At 46.0% G+C, this 16,413-nt stretch overlaps 1 protein-coding gene across 2 annotated transcripts in view; it reads right to left on the reverse strand.

Moving 5' to 3' along the window:
• Nucleotides 1–8,528: 8,528 nt before the first annotated feature.
• Nucleotides 8,529–16,413, reverse strand: part of CABLES2 (Cdk5 and Abl enzyme substrate 2) — a 159,265-nt gene continuing 151,380 nt past the window's right edge. For both annotated transcript variants that reach the window (XM_078651605.1, XM_078651606.1), the window contains 2 exons: nucleotides 14,653–14,857; nucleotides 8,529–10,390 (listed from right to left, as the gene is read on the reverse strand). In XM_078651605.1, the coding sequence (XP_078507731.1) occupies nucleotides 10,250–10,390; nucleotides 14,653–14,857 (346 nt within the window). In that variant the 3' untranslated portion in view covers nucleotides 8,529–10,249. The remainder of the gene's footprint in view (nucleotides 10,391–14,652; nucleotides 14,858–16,413) is intronic.

Below are 16,413 nucleotides of genomic sequence, written 5' to 3' on the forward strand. Positions count from 1 at the left end.
ATCAAAATTATCACGTTGTACTGACATACATCCAAACTGATAGGCCCACCATTGAACAAATTCACAAGGCTTCATAGCAGAACCTCTCCATGAAGACTGCCTTTCTAATAGCAATCACATCTCGCCGTACAGTTAGCGAGATTTATACCTTATTGCCTGTAGAGCCTTATAAAATGTTTCACACTGATAGGATAAGGAGAACTCGCCCTTCTTTTGTCGCAAAACTGATATCACAATTTTACATTTACCATACTATAACCCTGACAATATTGTTTCCGCAATCCTTCATCAGCAGAGTATTCCTTACACTCTGGATGTAAGAAGACCTACAAAAAACTAAGTTCTAATGCAGATCTAACCAACTCTTTATTAATTACGTCCGCCAAGCCCTGATCAACTCCAAGCAATCCATCATTCATAGGATTGTAACCTGCATATGCCAGAATCATCCGCTGGCCAATAAACTCCTTCCAGGAAATCCCAGAGCCCACTCAACTAGAGGAAAGACAGCCACCACACCCTGGCTGAAAAGATATTCCTTTTTTTGGACATTTGCAAGGCAGCTACTTGGAAGCCAGTCCACACGTTCAAGAGACACCATAGGCTTGATTCTGCTATCAAACCTAATTCAAACATTGGTCAAACTGCTTTGAAAGGTATCGGCATTACAGGGCTTCATAGGCAGTAGAAGCTCCAAGAGTTAAAGGGAGGGGAGGCGTTTACATTTTCTTTACAACTCTTCTTAGTGTACCAGGCAGCACTTTCGCGCATTACTTAGATTGTAGGCAATACAAAGTAGTATTGAGAAAGTTTTTTTTTTATTATAAGAATGTTTATATTTCAGAAAACCTGGCCTATTATCATCTTTTAGAGTGTTGCACTAAATATGAACATGTTGGACTCTCTACCCTTTCTACTGAAATATGGACATATGTATTTATGAAATATGGACATATGTATTTATGATGAAGTGTTCCTGGGTCCCCGGACGCAGCAGGAAATTATTTGAACATTTAGGACTTCAAAGTAGATTCCTATGATGCTGAACCAATACAACAATTAAATAACCATTTCTAAGGAATCGACAATGGTATCTGAAATGGTGACTAATAATTTACCATACACACATCATAAAATATAATCCCTTATTGCATGTGTAATTAAAATTGACATGGCACAATCAATCACTGGGAAAGAATCTTAACAGGACATAATACAGCATGTTACGATTAAGATTTTCAATCACTCCCTACCAGCTGCACCTTCGTACTCCGAACGGTACCTGAACGTGCTCAATTATTCAGCTGAAGACATGGGCCACATTATATTACGTAGTGTTAAGAAAGATTTATTGTCCTGACAAACACTGCCCTGGCCTGCATGGTGAAACCACATACACTAGTCCAACATTTACAGGTCCCGTCTGTCCTTTTTCTTCTTTAATGGCAATCGGTAGCACTACTAGTTTACCATCTACAAAGATTTTGTACCTGCAACTTATTTATTCCATGCATCTTTTACTATTACCCCAGCTCAACTGAACTTGCAGGAGTTTCAAAATGTACTTCATTCTTATTCTCATGCTCTCTTCCATACACAAACGTTCCCAGTAGCAGACCAAATACCACACTAATCTAACATCACCTTTGTAGTAGTTGGGTTTCACTTGCATATGTTAACGCACCCATAGGAAAAAAAAAAAGAATATTCTGGACCAGTCGTGCTAATGCCCGGTTACTCACCTGTAATATCCATTACTCCGAGTCCTGGTCTCCCCGTCCCATTCCTTACAAGTGAGCAGCTAGTCTGCTCCACAGAAACCTTTAGCCTAGCTGAGCTGTTTGCACTTCCCCCAAGATGGCGTCACTATCACGTGACAATAAAGGGGGAAGTGCAGCATCGGAACATCCTGAGAATACCAAAGAAAACCCAGAACCAAAACAGACAATCACCCAAAGAAAACCCAAACAGGGACGGGAGACCAGGACTCGGAGTAATGGATATTACCGGTGAGTAACCGGGCATTACCTCCTCGTCCTGTCTCCCCGTCCCATTCCTTACAAGTGAGCCCATACCCAAGCACACGGTGATTGTAAGAAAAAGACAGACCAAAAGGTGCGAGGAAAACGGGTCCATTTTAATCAACAGAAAACAGTACACATCACAAATCATGTACCGCAGACAGGACATGAGCCCCAAAAGCAGCAGAGGCCGCCATCCCCAACTGAAGTCGATAATGGGAAACAAAAGTATGGGGAGAAGCCCAAGTGGCAGCATTACAAATGTCCCTCAAGGAGGCCCCTTTGAACATGGCCCAGGAGGATGAAACACCCCTGGTTGACCTACCCTGAACAGAAGAAGGGAGAGGACATTGGGCCGAATCGTAAGCAGAAACCACAGCACCCCTGACCCAACGAGACAAGGTGGACAAAGAAGGCCGAAGCCCCAGCCCCGACAGGCCATAGGTTACAAACAAGGAATCAACCTTACGGAAACCAGCCGTACGCTCCAAGTAGATGCGGCGAGCCCTCAGCACATCCAACGAATGGAGGAGCACCTCTTCAGGAGAGGCAGGATCCGGAAAAAACACCGGGAGAACAATATCCTCCTGACAGTGAAAAGAACACAACACCTTAGGAAGAAAGAACTGACTCGGGCGGAGAATGACCTTGTCAGCGCAAAAGCGCAAAAAGGGGGGAGAAGCCATCAGAGCCCCAATCTCACCAACCCTCCGCCCAGAAGTAATGGCCACCAGGAAAATAACCTTAGCAGAAAGGAATTTCAGAGCCACAGAGTCCAAAGGCTCGAAAGGAGGACCCGTCAAAGCCCGCAGAACCAAGGGAAGATCCCAAGGAGGCACAGGAGAACGAGAAACAGGACGCTGAATCAAGAAACTCCTCAGAAGGCGAGCTACCAACGGGGAGACAGATGACACAGAGGAACCCCGAAAAGCAAGAATCGCAGCCCACTGCGCCCGCAGGGAAAAAAATCGCAAGCCCCAAGACGAAACCACCCCTCAAGAAGTCCAACACCCTCACGGCCTCACAGGAGTCAGAAGAGAGACCCTTCCCAAGACACCAGGAGGAGAAATTCTTCCAGTGACGAGCATAGGACTTCAAAGTGGAAGGACTCCGAGAAAGCTGGAGACATTGGGCAACCTCCACCGAGCAACCCAGACCCAGCAAACCCAACGTCTCAAGTGCCAAACCCCCAGCCGGAGGCGGCGCAGGAAGGCAATCCCGAGAAGAGGAGCCCGCAGGGGGGATGGAGACAGGGGAAGCCTCCAATGTGGGCAAACAGACAAGGTCAGCAGAAGGGGAAACCAAGACTGCTGAGACCACTCCGTAACCACCAGGAGAACCTCCGCCCGATCCAACCGAATCTTCCGGAGGACCCTCGGAATCAAGGCAAACGGGGGGAAGGCAAACAGCAGACCCTCCGACCACGGAACCGAGAAAGCATCGGTGGCCCATGCCAACGGAGAGGGAATGATGCTGCAAAACAGAGGAAGAAGGGCGGAAATCTCCGAGGCAAAAAGATCCAGCCAAGGATGGCGAAACCTGAGGACAATCAGATCGAACAGATCCGGGGACAGACACAGGGACACCGAGGAGGGGAACACCCTGCTCAAAGAATCCGCAGGCCCATTCCCCTTCCCCGTAAGATAGACCGCCGTCAGAGATGAGAGATTCAACTCGGCCCAAAGCCCGATCTTCCGGGACAGGAGAAACAGAGATCGACACATGCCCCCTTGGTGATTTACATAAGCACGAACCACCTGGTTGTTGGTCTGTACCGAGACCGCCCGACCCTGGAGGAGAGGAGCCAACCACAGAAGAGCCAACCAAACCGCCCTCAACTCCTTCCAGTTCGACGACTGGAGGGACTCGAGACGGGACCACCGACCCTGAGCCTTGGAGGCACCCAGACCGCACCCCAACCCAAGGCACTGGCAACCGTGGACAAAACAACCACAGACCGGGGAGGAAGGAGATCGAACCCCGGGAAAGAGACTGAGGGGACAACCACCATCGGAGATCCGCCCGAATCCCCGGAGTGACAGGAATCAGAGTCTCGTAGTCCAAGGAGGCAGGATCCCAGTGCGACAGGACATGATGTAACCGGGGTTACAGATGCAGCCTGGCCCAAGGAAGGAGATGCAAAGTAGACGCCATCTCCCCCTGACTCCGCAACCAGAGACGGGCAGACACCCGGGACTGGGACAGAAGCCAAGAAAGGAGACGAAACAAAGTCAACTGGCGCTCCTGGGAGAGGAACACCATGCCCAGGTCCATGCGGAAGAGTGCCCCCAGGAACTTCGGGGACTGGAAGGGCACCAGGGAGGACTTCCTGTGGTTGATGAGGAACCCAAAGGAACCCAGGAGAAGACACACCTGGTCCACATCCGGCAGAGCCTGAGAAAAAGAAGGAGAGACAATCAACCAGTCATCCAGATATGGAAACACCTGCAGCCCCCTGGAATGAAGAATACCCACCAGAGGGGCTAAGAGCTTGGTGAACACTCTGGGCGCCGATGAAAGGCCGAACGGGAGCACCCGGAACTGACAGTGAAGGGTCCCCACAGCAAACCGGAGAAAACGCTGGTCTTCCGGATGGACAGGAACGTACAGATACGCATCCATCAAATCCAGGAAGCCTCCCAGAAGCACCAGAGGCAGGATGGACTGTAGAGTCACCATCTTGAATGGGCGATGGAGAACGAAGCGATTGACCCGCTTCAGATCCAAAACAGGACGGAGATCCGAAGTATCCTTCTTGGAGACCAGAAAGAGGATCGAATAGCAACCCTTGCCCCTTTCCAGAGGAGGAACCTCCACAATAGCCCTCTTCTCCAATAGAAGCCACACACCCGCCAACAAAGCCTTCCGTCGCAGAGGAAGACGGGGCAGGGGAGTCTGAACGAAACCCGGAGGAGGAGGAGATGAAAATTCTATCCGGCAACCGTCTGACACAGTCCGAACAGCCCAGGCATCCGGAACTGACAACCACTGGGAGTGGAAGGACTGGAGGCGACCACCAACTGGCAAAGGCAGAAAGTCATTGGGAAGAGGAGGAAGCGGAGGTGGCAACACTGGCAGCGGCCCGGGGCTTGGCACTTCCAGGGGCCCCCCGGCCACGACCCCTGCCACGAAAGGGCTGAGAAGCGCCACGAGCAGGAGGCCCAAAAGCGCAACAGTATCCAAACCCACGTCCCCTAGAAGGAGGGTGGACCGGAGCCACCAGCTTGCGGTTATCCGCCGATTGCTTGACCATATCCTCCAGCTGAGGACCGAACACATTGGAACCTTCAAAGGGCAACTTAAGGAGGACCGACTTCTGGGAAGATTCTGCCTTCCAGGAACGCATCCAAATATGACGACGGGCAGCGATGGAAGCACCATAAGCAGCCGCCGCCGCCCCCAAATTGTCGAAGGAAAGATCCGACAGGTAACGCACCTGTAACTCCATCAAAGACAAAAGAGGCGTGGCATCCTCGCCATCTAGCAGCAGAACGGACAGGGACTAGAAATCTTTAAGGAGTGACTGAACCATGTAGTTAGAATAGGCAGTCGCACGGACAGAAAAATTAGAAGCAGCATAGGAACGCTTCACCGCCCCCTCAACACGCTTATCCACAGCGTCCGCAGGAAGGGCGTCATCTGAAATTACCAAACCTTGAGAGGAAAGGCCAGCCATCAAATTGTCAACATTCACAGCCTGAGGGAACTCAGCAGCAAAACCCTCAAGAGGGTAACGCTTGGACAGGAAACGAGGAAAAGCAGACTTGTCCACCTCCTTCCATTCGTGAGACAGCACCTTGCGCACCACCCCGTGCAAAGGAAAAGAGTCAGGAGCAGGCTGGACATACTGCGTAAAGAAGTCATCCTCCAAAACATCAGCAGCAGGAGGAGAGAATCCCAAATTAGACCGCACATGGGTGTATAGTTCAGATAGCTCCGCACCCTGAACAAAGCGACCACGCACACCCTCATCCTCATCAGGACCAAACTCATCCTCAGGAGCAGCCTGCGGATCCAACAAACCACGAGGCACCTTGGGAGGAGGCCCAGCCGCGTCCCTAGCCAGAAAAGCAGCAGCCACAGCCTCATTAATAATCAGGCGCAGGGCATCCAGAGGGGCAGCAGATGAAGAAGCATCAGAAGCCATGGCTGCAACAAGTACAGAGAGCTCAGCACTCTAGTCCAAAATCACCAAAAACAGGCCTAAGCAAGAACAAAAACCAGCCATGAAGGACACCATGTATAGCCCCCGAGGACCCGAGCTCCCGTGGGAGCAGGGAAAAGAGGGCCGGCATAAAAAGCCCAGCCAGCTGCCAAATTCGCCCCCAAACGCACAAGAAAACACAAGTGCGCCGCTTCACCAACACCAGAAACCCCTGCCCGCTAATGCAGGCGCAGAGGGACCGGAGAACACCCAGGAACGGCCGCTGAAGCAGGCCAACAATTCAGGTGAGCGAACAAAAGCGGAGACGACCGCTAACGCGAACCGCGTGTGAAATGGAAAAGACCGTCAGCACAAAGAGGCAGCGCAGGGGAAATGACAGCGATAAAACAAAAGGCGGCCGCTAAAGCAGGCCGCCGCAAACAGCAAACAAACAAATAACAGGGAACTCACCTCAAGGCAACCCCGTCCAGCACAGTCAGGCAAACAGGCACGCAGTGCAGAAAAAAAAGAACAGGATGTTCCGATGCTGCACTTCCCCCTTTATTGTCACGTGATAGTGACTCCATCTTGGGGGAAGTGCAAACAGCTCAGCTAGGCTAAAGGTTTCTGTGGAGCAGACTAGCTGCTCACTTGTAAGGAATGGGACGGGGAGACCAGGACGAGGAGGTAATGACTTGGAGACAAGCGGTCTATTTCTGGTACATCATAGTTTAGTTTTCATATGAACTGCCTGGGAGAAGTGGAGCACAGACTGCAGGTATCAACACATCCAAGACAGAGAGCCTGATTTTGATGATGGTCGGTGGGGTCACCGCCAGGCAGGTCCAACCGCCGACATCCCATTGGTCCAACCGCCGCATTACCATGCCGGCAGATGGACCCACAGCTGTTGATGAAAGACTACAGCCTCTGCCAGGATCACAGATCCAGGCGGGTGGCGGTGCGGAGGCCAGCACCGCCGCCGGGTTTACAATATCCCTTTCAGATAGTCTTTTCATGGCCGGAACACCACCATGAAAAGGTTGTCTGAAAGGGATCTTGGCGGTCCCCAAACAGGGCCCCCGTCTGTCGTGGGCCACTGAAAAGTGGCCCTGGGTTGCACATATAGTGCCCCCACTCACCTCCATGCACCGTGTGCCATGCAAGACATGGTGCATGGCACACTGCACAGATGTGCAGGATGTGCTTAGGGAGTCTGAATGTGCAGCAACCCTTTATCACATCCGCAGTATGCGCCTGACGAGTTTGCGAGGAGCGCCCACATTTTTGTCAACGGTCTCCTGACTGACGCAATGGCGGTCAGGGGTCCGACCACCTGGCATCACAATGATGCACGGAGATCCTATAATGTTCCAACTTCCCTATTTAGGCGTTGGGGAGGTTATTCACAGTTACAATGATCAACTCATTCCACCCATCATTTTCCAAACTATCTGCAGCTACACACTTCCACTTTCAAATGATTTGTTTTATAAAAACATCTGAAATCCCTGCCTTTGACAAGACAACTTCCAACTTAAATCATGTCTTGGTCACAAAGTGGCCCCGCTGGCACCCTGCATAGGCTTAACCAGGTTTAGTCCACCTGAAACCGTGCATTATGAGGTGCAGATGTGGAGGTGCGAAATTGACACTCCTGTGCCCAGGACAATGTTACACTTCCCAGGAAACATTTTAAAACTGGAATTTGGATATCTTTCTTGAGCCTATTTGGTGTATTATCTTGCTCTGGTCGGTTTGATGCTCCTTGTTTTAGGTTTTAAGGGTTTCAAACGATGGAATTCACTCAAGTTTGCTGCATTATTTTTTTTCCAAGAGACAAAACTTATTGGAGAGTACAACGCTAATGTTCATTTTGTGTCTCGTGGCTACATTAAAAATGAAAAACAGCATGTACTCCCTTGACACAACTGATGTGCACTCCTGATTGAAGGTGGTGGCAAACAATAAAAAATAAAGCATAGAACTGATTCTTGAGTAATTCAGATCCAGAAGACTACAGGGGGCTAATCAGGTACAGGTTTGAAGATTAGTAGGAAGTGTTCAGAAAATTCTGAAATGAAATAACTCCTTTGGCACTACGGTGTGTTGTTTAATATTGCTAAAGAAAATTTACAGGCACACTTAAAAACTAAAAAGCCAGCACGAAAAGCTTTACAAAGTTCTATTAGTGACTAGACAATAACTTGTTAAGCAACTGAAGGTGGGAGGCATTGAAGAAGGGCATAAGTGCGTGCTTGTTGCCAGGAAAAAGGACAGCGGTCAACTACCTGCAAATGAACTCACAAAAACCTTCAAGGTACATCCATGGGTTTAGCAGAGAAGCCAGAAATTGGCAGACCAAGTCATGAACAGTGTTTATTGTTAAAATCCATGGCACACAGTGGTAGGTATAGGAGGAAATGGCACACAGCAAGAGGGTGCTCATGGATAGCAGAGATACTGGCGTACAGCAGTCATGGGCTACAGGATGATCTTACTGCACAGACTCATAAGCCTAGCTGTTGGGCGAGAAGGGGGATGCTTGTGTATAATGAATAGCGAGGGTGCACAGCGTAGTATTGCACAGATCCAGCAGAAACATTCTACAGGGCTGCAAAGGTCCAAGTGGCATTGCTGTGGAGTGCCCGGGAGGACAGCTGTATACTGCAAGGCTCCAGCGTGTGGTAGTACTGTGGAGCACAAAGAAACCTCTTCACTTCAATGGTCTAGGAGGTGCATATGTTGAGTGGTGAGAAGAAAATGCACGCACAGCAGAGCTCCACTCACAAGAGCTATAGAGGCCAAATAACCACTTCTGTATCACAGGCGCTTGACTGGGATTCAAGGAAGAGGACGCACACAGCTTGGATACTTTCTGGCCACATGGGAGGAACATCTGTCGCAAGTCTTGCATAAGCCCTGGCGTGCAGCACAAAAAGGTGCCCAATCATACAACCTCTAACGTAGAGACTCCCCCATGTGTAACGAATGCTAACTCGGTGCAGACCGTCACAGTGGCAGCAATGCTTGGAAGAACAAAGGTCGACACTTGAAAATAGCATTGATAATACACACAGGTTTCACTGTTGCCTCATTTTGGTAACAATAGCTGTACTCACAAAAAAAGACATTAGTACGAATCAATCCCCAAAAAGGGCACACCCAAAAATACAGGAATATATTTCACAAATACACATATATATATCTGCGTATAAAAAGGTTACTTTCAGACAACTTGGTACAGATAACCAACACAAAACATCACGACTGAGGAAGGTATTATCCAACATCATTACTATTAGGTAAGGGTGGACGACAGCAACCCTCGGTCTACTGCAGCAGATTTAGAACCAATGAGAATCTAAAAACACCCCCCGAAACCCACCAGAAATAACCGATATTTATTCAGGTAATGCTATAAATATGAAAAAAATATATATAAGTAATTTCTTCACAGATAATCTTGCTCCTCAACCAATCACGTTCATACACTTTTTAGAACCAGGCTAGAAGAAATCCACAAATGAAGTTTAAAAACTGAGAAATTGCTTTAACGATTTAAATTAATTATGCAGTATAAGTTAATAACTTAAACCTTGGTACCAGACCAGGCAGTTTTAGGCACGTTTCATTAAAAAAATAAGTATACGGTTCTTGTTAAAAATGCCATTGGATATTTAGGGATCTTGTAATGGAAGCAATTATATAAGTTATTTAAAAGGAGGAGGAGGAGGAGGAAAAAAAAAAAAAAACAGCTCAATATCATGGCCTAATAGTTTTACCCATTCTGAACCTCCTAAAATCGAGGACAGATTACAGCAGCCCGCTGCACCAGCAACCAGGGTTCAATTCATTGTGCTTTAATGTCCAAAATCAACCAAAAAGAAAAAAGAAGAAAAAAAAGACCCTAAAATAAGTTCAACTTTTTGAAAGCCAGTAGAGTGCGGCACTCCAAAATGTCCCCCATTCCAGCCAGTCTGCTGCAGGCAGAAGATGTGGGGATGCTTTGAGGCGAGTTGATGTGCACGGTTTCAACAGCCCGTAAACAGGGCCCATTAACAGATCTGCCGTGAACACCAGGTTAGGACTGCTTTGTGAGACGCCGGAAGTGAGGTAACACCTGGTTTTCAGGAAGGTAGAGAGCCATCTCCAATCCCACGAGGACGGTGAACTCAAAAGCAGTCAGGTCTCGTTTATTAAATCTGAACCTTTCCTCCAGCTTCTGCATAGCAAAGAGAAAGAAGGCACAAGGCATTAACGATAGTGTGGACAAAAGGAAGACGGGTCACAAGCTTAGTTTTAAGAGCACAATGACGAAATACTGTTTTAATAAATAGTGTTTATCTATGTACATTATTGAAGTACAACTTGCATTTAACTTGTTCTCCATTTTTTTCCTACTGATTTTCACAGCTGTAATATATTACTAGCTTCATCCTCTACAATCGTGTTTAACAACTGCACATTCAACTGAAACCGCGTCCTTTGCAGTCTTAAACCACCTTCAGGCTACTTCCGCTCCTGGATCGATCCACCCTCTCCAACAGTGGATCACACTATCCTCCTCTTCATTCAGGTTCCTTTTTCTGATTTTTGTCATTATTTTTAGGTCTCTCCCGCCAACCGCGCATGCACTGTCGAAACGAAAGGTATTTTGTACTGCAAGAGACGTGTAGCCCCGCACATTGGTTACCATTCTTTGGCTTTGCTGCCACTCTTACTTGCTGCCTCCTAATGATCAGTGCTCGACAGTATCACTTCCTCTTCAAAATTTGGAGTGGCGACCAAGTACTGATTAATTTACTTTTATTAGTGTCCTTCCGCTGTGCTTCAGGTACTATTTTAGTTATTCTTCCCCCATTGCTTCTTCTCCTCCCACCCACTTGTTAATTCAATGCATTGTGTTGCATCTTCCCCGCTCACCCGTGTCGATATTTCTTCTCCCCTTCCACTCGCACCCTTCCATTGTCATTTGCACAGCCCCCACCATAACAAAAAAGAAAAAAAGCGAAATGGCGTGGCCAGCGCTGGCAGCATCATTTCACTCTTTTTTTATTACTGTCCTGTTTCCTTCCACGTTGACAAGTCTTGCCCACCCCCTATCTGCTGGCCAAATCATAGTGCTTTTTTCCCCCCTAACTTTACTTTTAGCCATGCTTCATAGCCCCTCTTCTGTCCAACTTGGCTAAAATACATTGGCAAAGATAATAGCTCTTGCATATGCGAGAGCAATTGGCTTTGCCAATGCTTATTTCACTTCACACTTATCTTTCAGGTCCCAGTTATCTATTGGGCGGCTCTTCATCCACTAACTATTTTTTTATGCCCCGCTCGCTTTTCCAACTACACCTCTCCTTTCCTCCTGGATTATCGTCTTCCACTCATTCGTATCGTCTGTATGTTGATGTCACCCACCTTCTCATCTCTTTCTCCCCCCTCATGCTATTGAATGCTTTATCTCTTCTTACTAAACCAAAATTACCTAGAGGATACCCTCTCACGCGCTTCACCTCAAATTTCCCAACACCAATATTCTTTCCTTTCCTGCTCTGTCCCTGGTCCCTCCCCTCCACCTTTCTTCTGCCTCTTCTACTCATCTTTGTCTTTCTCTCTCTCTCTACTCAGAATCACCGACTGCAGCTTAATCTCTACTGACTCTCGCTCTTGCTGCTGCCAACTATAACCTCCAAATCTTCAGTCTGCTTCCATAATTCCAGGCCAAAAACCTTCATTCCTACCCCTACCCAGCCTCAACTACTGCTCTACTTTACTCATTGCACTTCCTGCCTGCTCAGTTGATTGTCTGTGTTCACCTCTGCCAAGCTTCAATCTTCCCACCACTGCTCAACTGTTTCCCATTGCATCTCTTTTTGCGGGATCCTTTGTTGGAGTCCATTGCTTGTGTATAGTTTAAAGCAAGACAATGGCATATTCATCATCCCCACTCTCACCCAACCTTTTCCACTATTTCCAGTTTTGCATCTAATCAACTGAATAAAACGACTCTTATTGCAGCATTCTGACTTTACCACCTGTATCCCCATGTGCAATGCCCCAAGCCAGGTCCAGCACGTCATCTTGTGGCACTGCCCATGCCGAACACAGGTGAAATAAAATTTGAATTGGTGATGAAATATCACAATCACAAAACTGGACTTTCTCATAAGTACTCAGCAGGGAAAGAAGTGCTGCTTGCCAATCAACAGCCGTGCCCCTCTAAACTCAGAGCCCTTTAAATGGTTTTTGGTAGTTCTAGTGATTAATTCTGTAGTCTGGAACAGTCAGGTTTTTGAAAAAACTATAATGCAGCCCATGTGTCGCTGAATAGCTTCTAAATTAATACCTCCCCAAATCACCCAAGGAGAGTACCTTCTGCACAGCGATTTATTAAAATACTGAGCAAAGGGGAGTCAGGCATCTTATATGTTCACCTTTCTGACAATCCATGTCCTAGTTCTGTGGGATATTTAGTTTGGCCACATTTGCGACATTCTCAATTCTCTATGCTCTAAACCCACCTACCTCTAAAAAAATAGGCCCAATGAGATCCTTACAGACTACTGCCCTGAACGTAGATTACTGAAAGACATTAACAGTGGATTCCTTGTGATTATTGGATGGTTGTTCAGACCGGTGTTGTACATCAGAGAACAAATGCCTTGTTGATAAGCATTCCTCACACATCTCTAGAGCCACTAAAAGCATTTTCCCATTCTGTGGCTCACCTACATGCTGTGCAATGTGAGTTTGGCGCTATGTTATCGATTGGCCTTCCTAGCCGAATAAAGCTTAAAAAGTTTAATGAGGCCAGCATTCTATCTAGTTCTTTTCTAATTAAATACTGAACATACATGTCTAATCTTTGTACATAACTAGACCTACAGAAATCAGATAACATACAAAAGTAATTTATCCCCATCCGCGCAGATGACGAGCTCAGCTCGTCATGAGGCTTACCTGCCGTGCGCTCATGACGAGCTGAGCTCGTCATGAATAGCGGGATTCCGCAAACTGCCGCACACAGCGGGAAAAGCCGCAGCAGCAATGCGGTTAAAGTAAGACAATTCAATCACGTTTGTTATGCAAATGCAAAACATTCAGGAAAAGCTACTGCTAGGCCAATTTTTCAGAGGTTCAGTAGTCGCATGGGTGGGTTAAGAGTGGAAGGGAATGTGATTGGTCAGATTAAAGTGTTTGAGGAAAAAAAGGAACAGAAAGGGTTGCTGAACCAAAAAGGTTTTGGGCAGATGAGAATGGCAATCGCAGAAAGATATGGTGGGGTTAAGCTGTGGCTGTATTTCAATCCCAGATAGAAGAAATTAATTATTTTTTGAAACCAGAAAGAAGTTCTTTAAAAAAGGGGTCTAGAGTTGTGCTTGGATGTTGGAAAGGCACTGGTACTTTGACATATTTAGTGTTATGAGACTATCAACCACTATGGTGAGTAATATTTATTTGCTCCTACATCCCACTCCTTTATAATCTCAACTTGCTAGGGACAAATTATAAAGTAGAAATAATGGGGGAGGTTGAAATACCGTAGTACGATGCAAGGCATTGTGTGTCAAGAAATACAACAGGTCCACAACTGGTAACATCATACACTGTAAACCCAATGGTTTCCCACAATGTGTCCCTTCTGTTAGTAGGTCACTGGGAAACAACTGATGTGCGAGCCCTGTGGGAACACTTAACTGTCCTTCTGAAAATGCCAGGTATGGCTGTAGAATGTGTGAGATGCAAGAGGATTCATCTCATTGATAACAGCAAATCAAAGGCAATGTCTGACCAAAGAGAACGCTTATACTCTATATTGTTTGTGAGAAAAATACACTGTATGGTTACATTTGTGTAGCGCTTCTTGAAGCAGAGGCGACTCAAGTCTGGACTGTGGTTTGTCTTCTAGCAGGACTCAAAGATAGCTTAGAAACCAGGATCCTGTGAAGCTCAGCGCACTAGGTCGCACTACAGGCCCCAAAAGCTCTCAGAAGCTTCTGGGTCAGTAACTAGGCCTGGGCAGTAAATTCCGTTCCATTCGCGGAATTTGGGTAATTTCGCGTTCCGCGGAGAACACGAAATTGCCCAAAATCCTGCGTTCTGCAACATCGCAAACTTTATTGCTTGTTCGCATTCTCAAATGCTTGTTCGCCAGCTATTTCCCCCGAGCACACAAGCAGCGATTGCAAACAGTAAAAAAGCATCGCGAACATGCGAAATTGCATGTTCGCGGAATTTCTGCGTATTCGCAGGGATTTATTTACTGTTTCGCGGAGATTTGCGTAACGCGATTACATGAATTCCGCCCATCCCTATCAGTAACCCATTCAGATTGTGGTAAGGCAAGCCTGGGAAAGAAGAGGCATGTGGCAGCATCTAAAGCCCACAGACCTGAGTCAGCAACACACAACATGGGATACAGTGGCAGACTGATCTTCACTCATTAAGCCGACGGTATCCTCCGACACCCTCCTGTCCTGTACTTACGTCAAAGAGGTGGCTGACTTCGTGCTTCTTGAGGTCGCTGCTAATCTTGGCTGCAAGCAACAAACATGCTGCTGCACACAGTTTGCGATTGTGCTTGTTAAGCTTGCCTTGTAAGACCAGCTTCTCAAAGTAGACATAACTCATCGCCACAGTGACTGGTTCCAAACCACACTCCTCCGCGATATTCCGCATTTCGCGCTTCAAGCTGTAGGAAGAAACTGGTTGTTATACTTAAGTCATAATAGTACCCTTCCAAAAATAGCATTCAACATTTTGATTTTCAGTAAAAGGCATTTATCCCCAAGGAGATATTGCCTTGGCATAATATATAATAATTAGCATGTTTTATGGGAATGTATGGGACTCTACAGAAATCAATTTCATGCAGTACCATCACTGAGAAACCATTTCAGGTAAACAGTGTAATGGGAATTTGCAAGAGGAATGTCATGTACCATTTTATAGAAAGCTTTTCTTTCAAAATTGACTTTTGCTTGCTTATTGTTTAAGGCATAGATGCAATTAATCTTGAAATATGGTTCTCTTGGTTGTTTTTCTGCATGGTTCGCATAGATACTTTCCCCCCCTATAATTCTTATCTACGTATACTCCTCAAGCCCAATTTTTTGATGGAGACATGCTTATATTCATACACACGTACATATTATGGCAGGCTACTGGCATGTACCCGAACAGAATGGGAGCCTGGCCAGGTCTAGCACAGCCTCATTTTCACATATTTCAGGTATCTCTCTCATATGTCTCATCAAAAAGAGGCACACAAAAAGGTTTTGTTGATACTTGTAGCTTATGCACACAGAAATGGATGATTTCATATTCTATACACAGAAAACGATGATGCTTGCTACATACTTCGCCTTATTCACAGCGACGAGTGGCATTTTATTACATGGAAGTACCTAGTCACCTTAAATGCCTCATACCAGACAAAAAAAAAAAAACTTACATTGCATTTTGTAACACTTTTAACAGTATAGGGAAATCATTTGTATAGATTACCGCCAAGAATTATTATTTTCATCTACTGTTAAAAATTGCAAAATCTGATTGTAACAGTATGTTTTTCTTATGTCTAGTATGACGCACTTAAAGTTACTGGGTACTTAAATGGAATGCAAAATCGCATTCATTGCTGTGAAGGCTAAGCATGAAGCTGAAACAGGTCAGCGCCCGGCTGTGTGATTATAAAAGCTACAAATATCAGCAACACTTTTTGAGTGCCAGTGCCGCTTTTTGGTGAGGGACGTGAAAGAGAATTAAATTATATGTACGAGAAAGGTTATTTTTTGTCATTATTTCATTCGAAAAGTGGTACTAACAAACCATGCCTTTTTGTACTTGAAGTAAAATATGGTATATTTATTTTATTGGGGCACTCTGTTTCCTTGTGTCATATATCCAATTTCAGATTTTATGTACTTTTCCAAGTACAATAAAAAAACTAGTGTTTAGTTATGTAAATATTACATTTGTTTTTTTATTTAATAATATTTACTTAAAAGTATCTTTCCTTTAAATGGTTTAATTACATTTTCGATTTATTTGTATTTCCTGAAAAGTATGTTTCCTTATAAGTGGTTTCCCATGATCTGGTTCCTCGTGTGTTTTCCCCAGCATCCTCTTTCTCATGAATTCAAACACATCACTCATATCCAGAGACATTGCTGCAGAAGGCAGCTAAAGCACAGATATAAAAAAAACTGTGGACATCCACAAACTTCTTTAAACGCTTAAAGATTA

The sequence above is a fragment of the Lissotriton helveticus genome, chromosome 7 (assembly GCF_964261635.1).
Source record: "Lissotriton helveticus chromosome 7, aLisHel1.1, whole genome shotgun sequence".
In the NCBI taxonomy this organism is placed as follows: domain Eukaryota; kingdom Metazoa; phylum Chordata; class Amphibia; order Caudata; family Salamandridae; genus Lissotriton; species Lissotriton helveticus.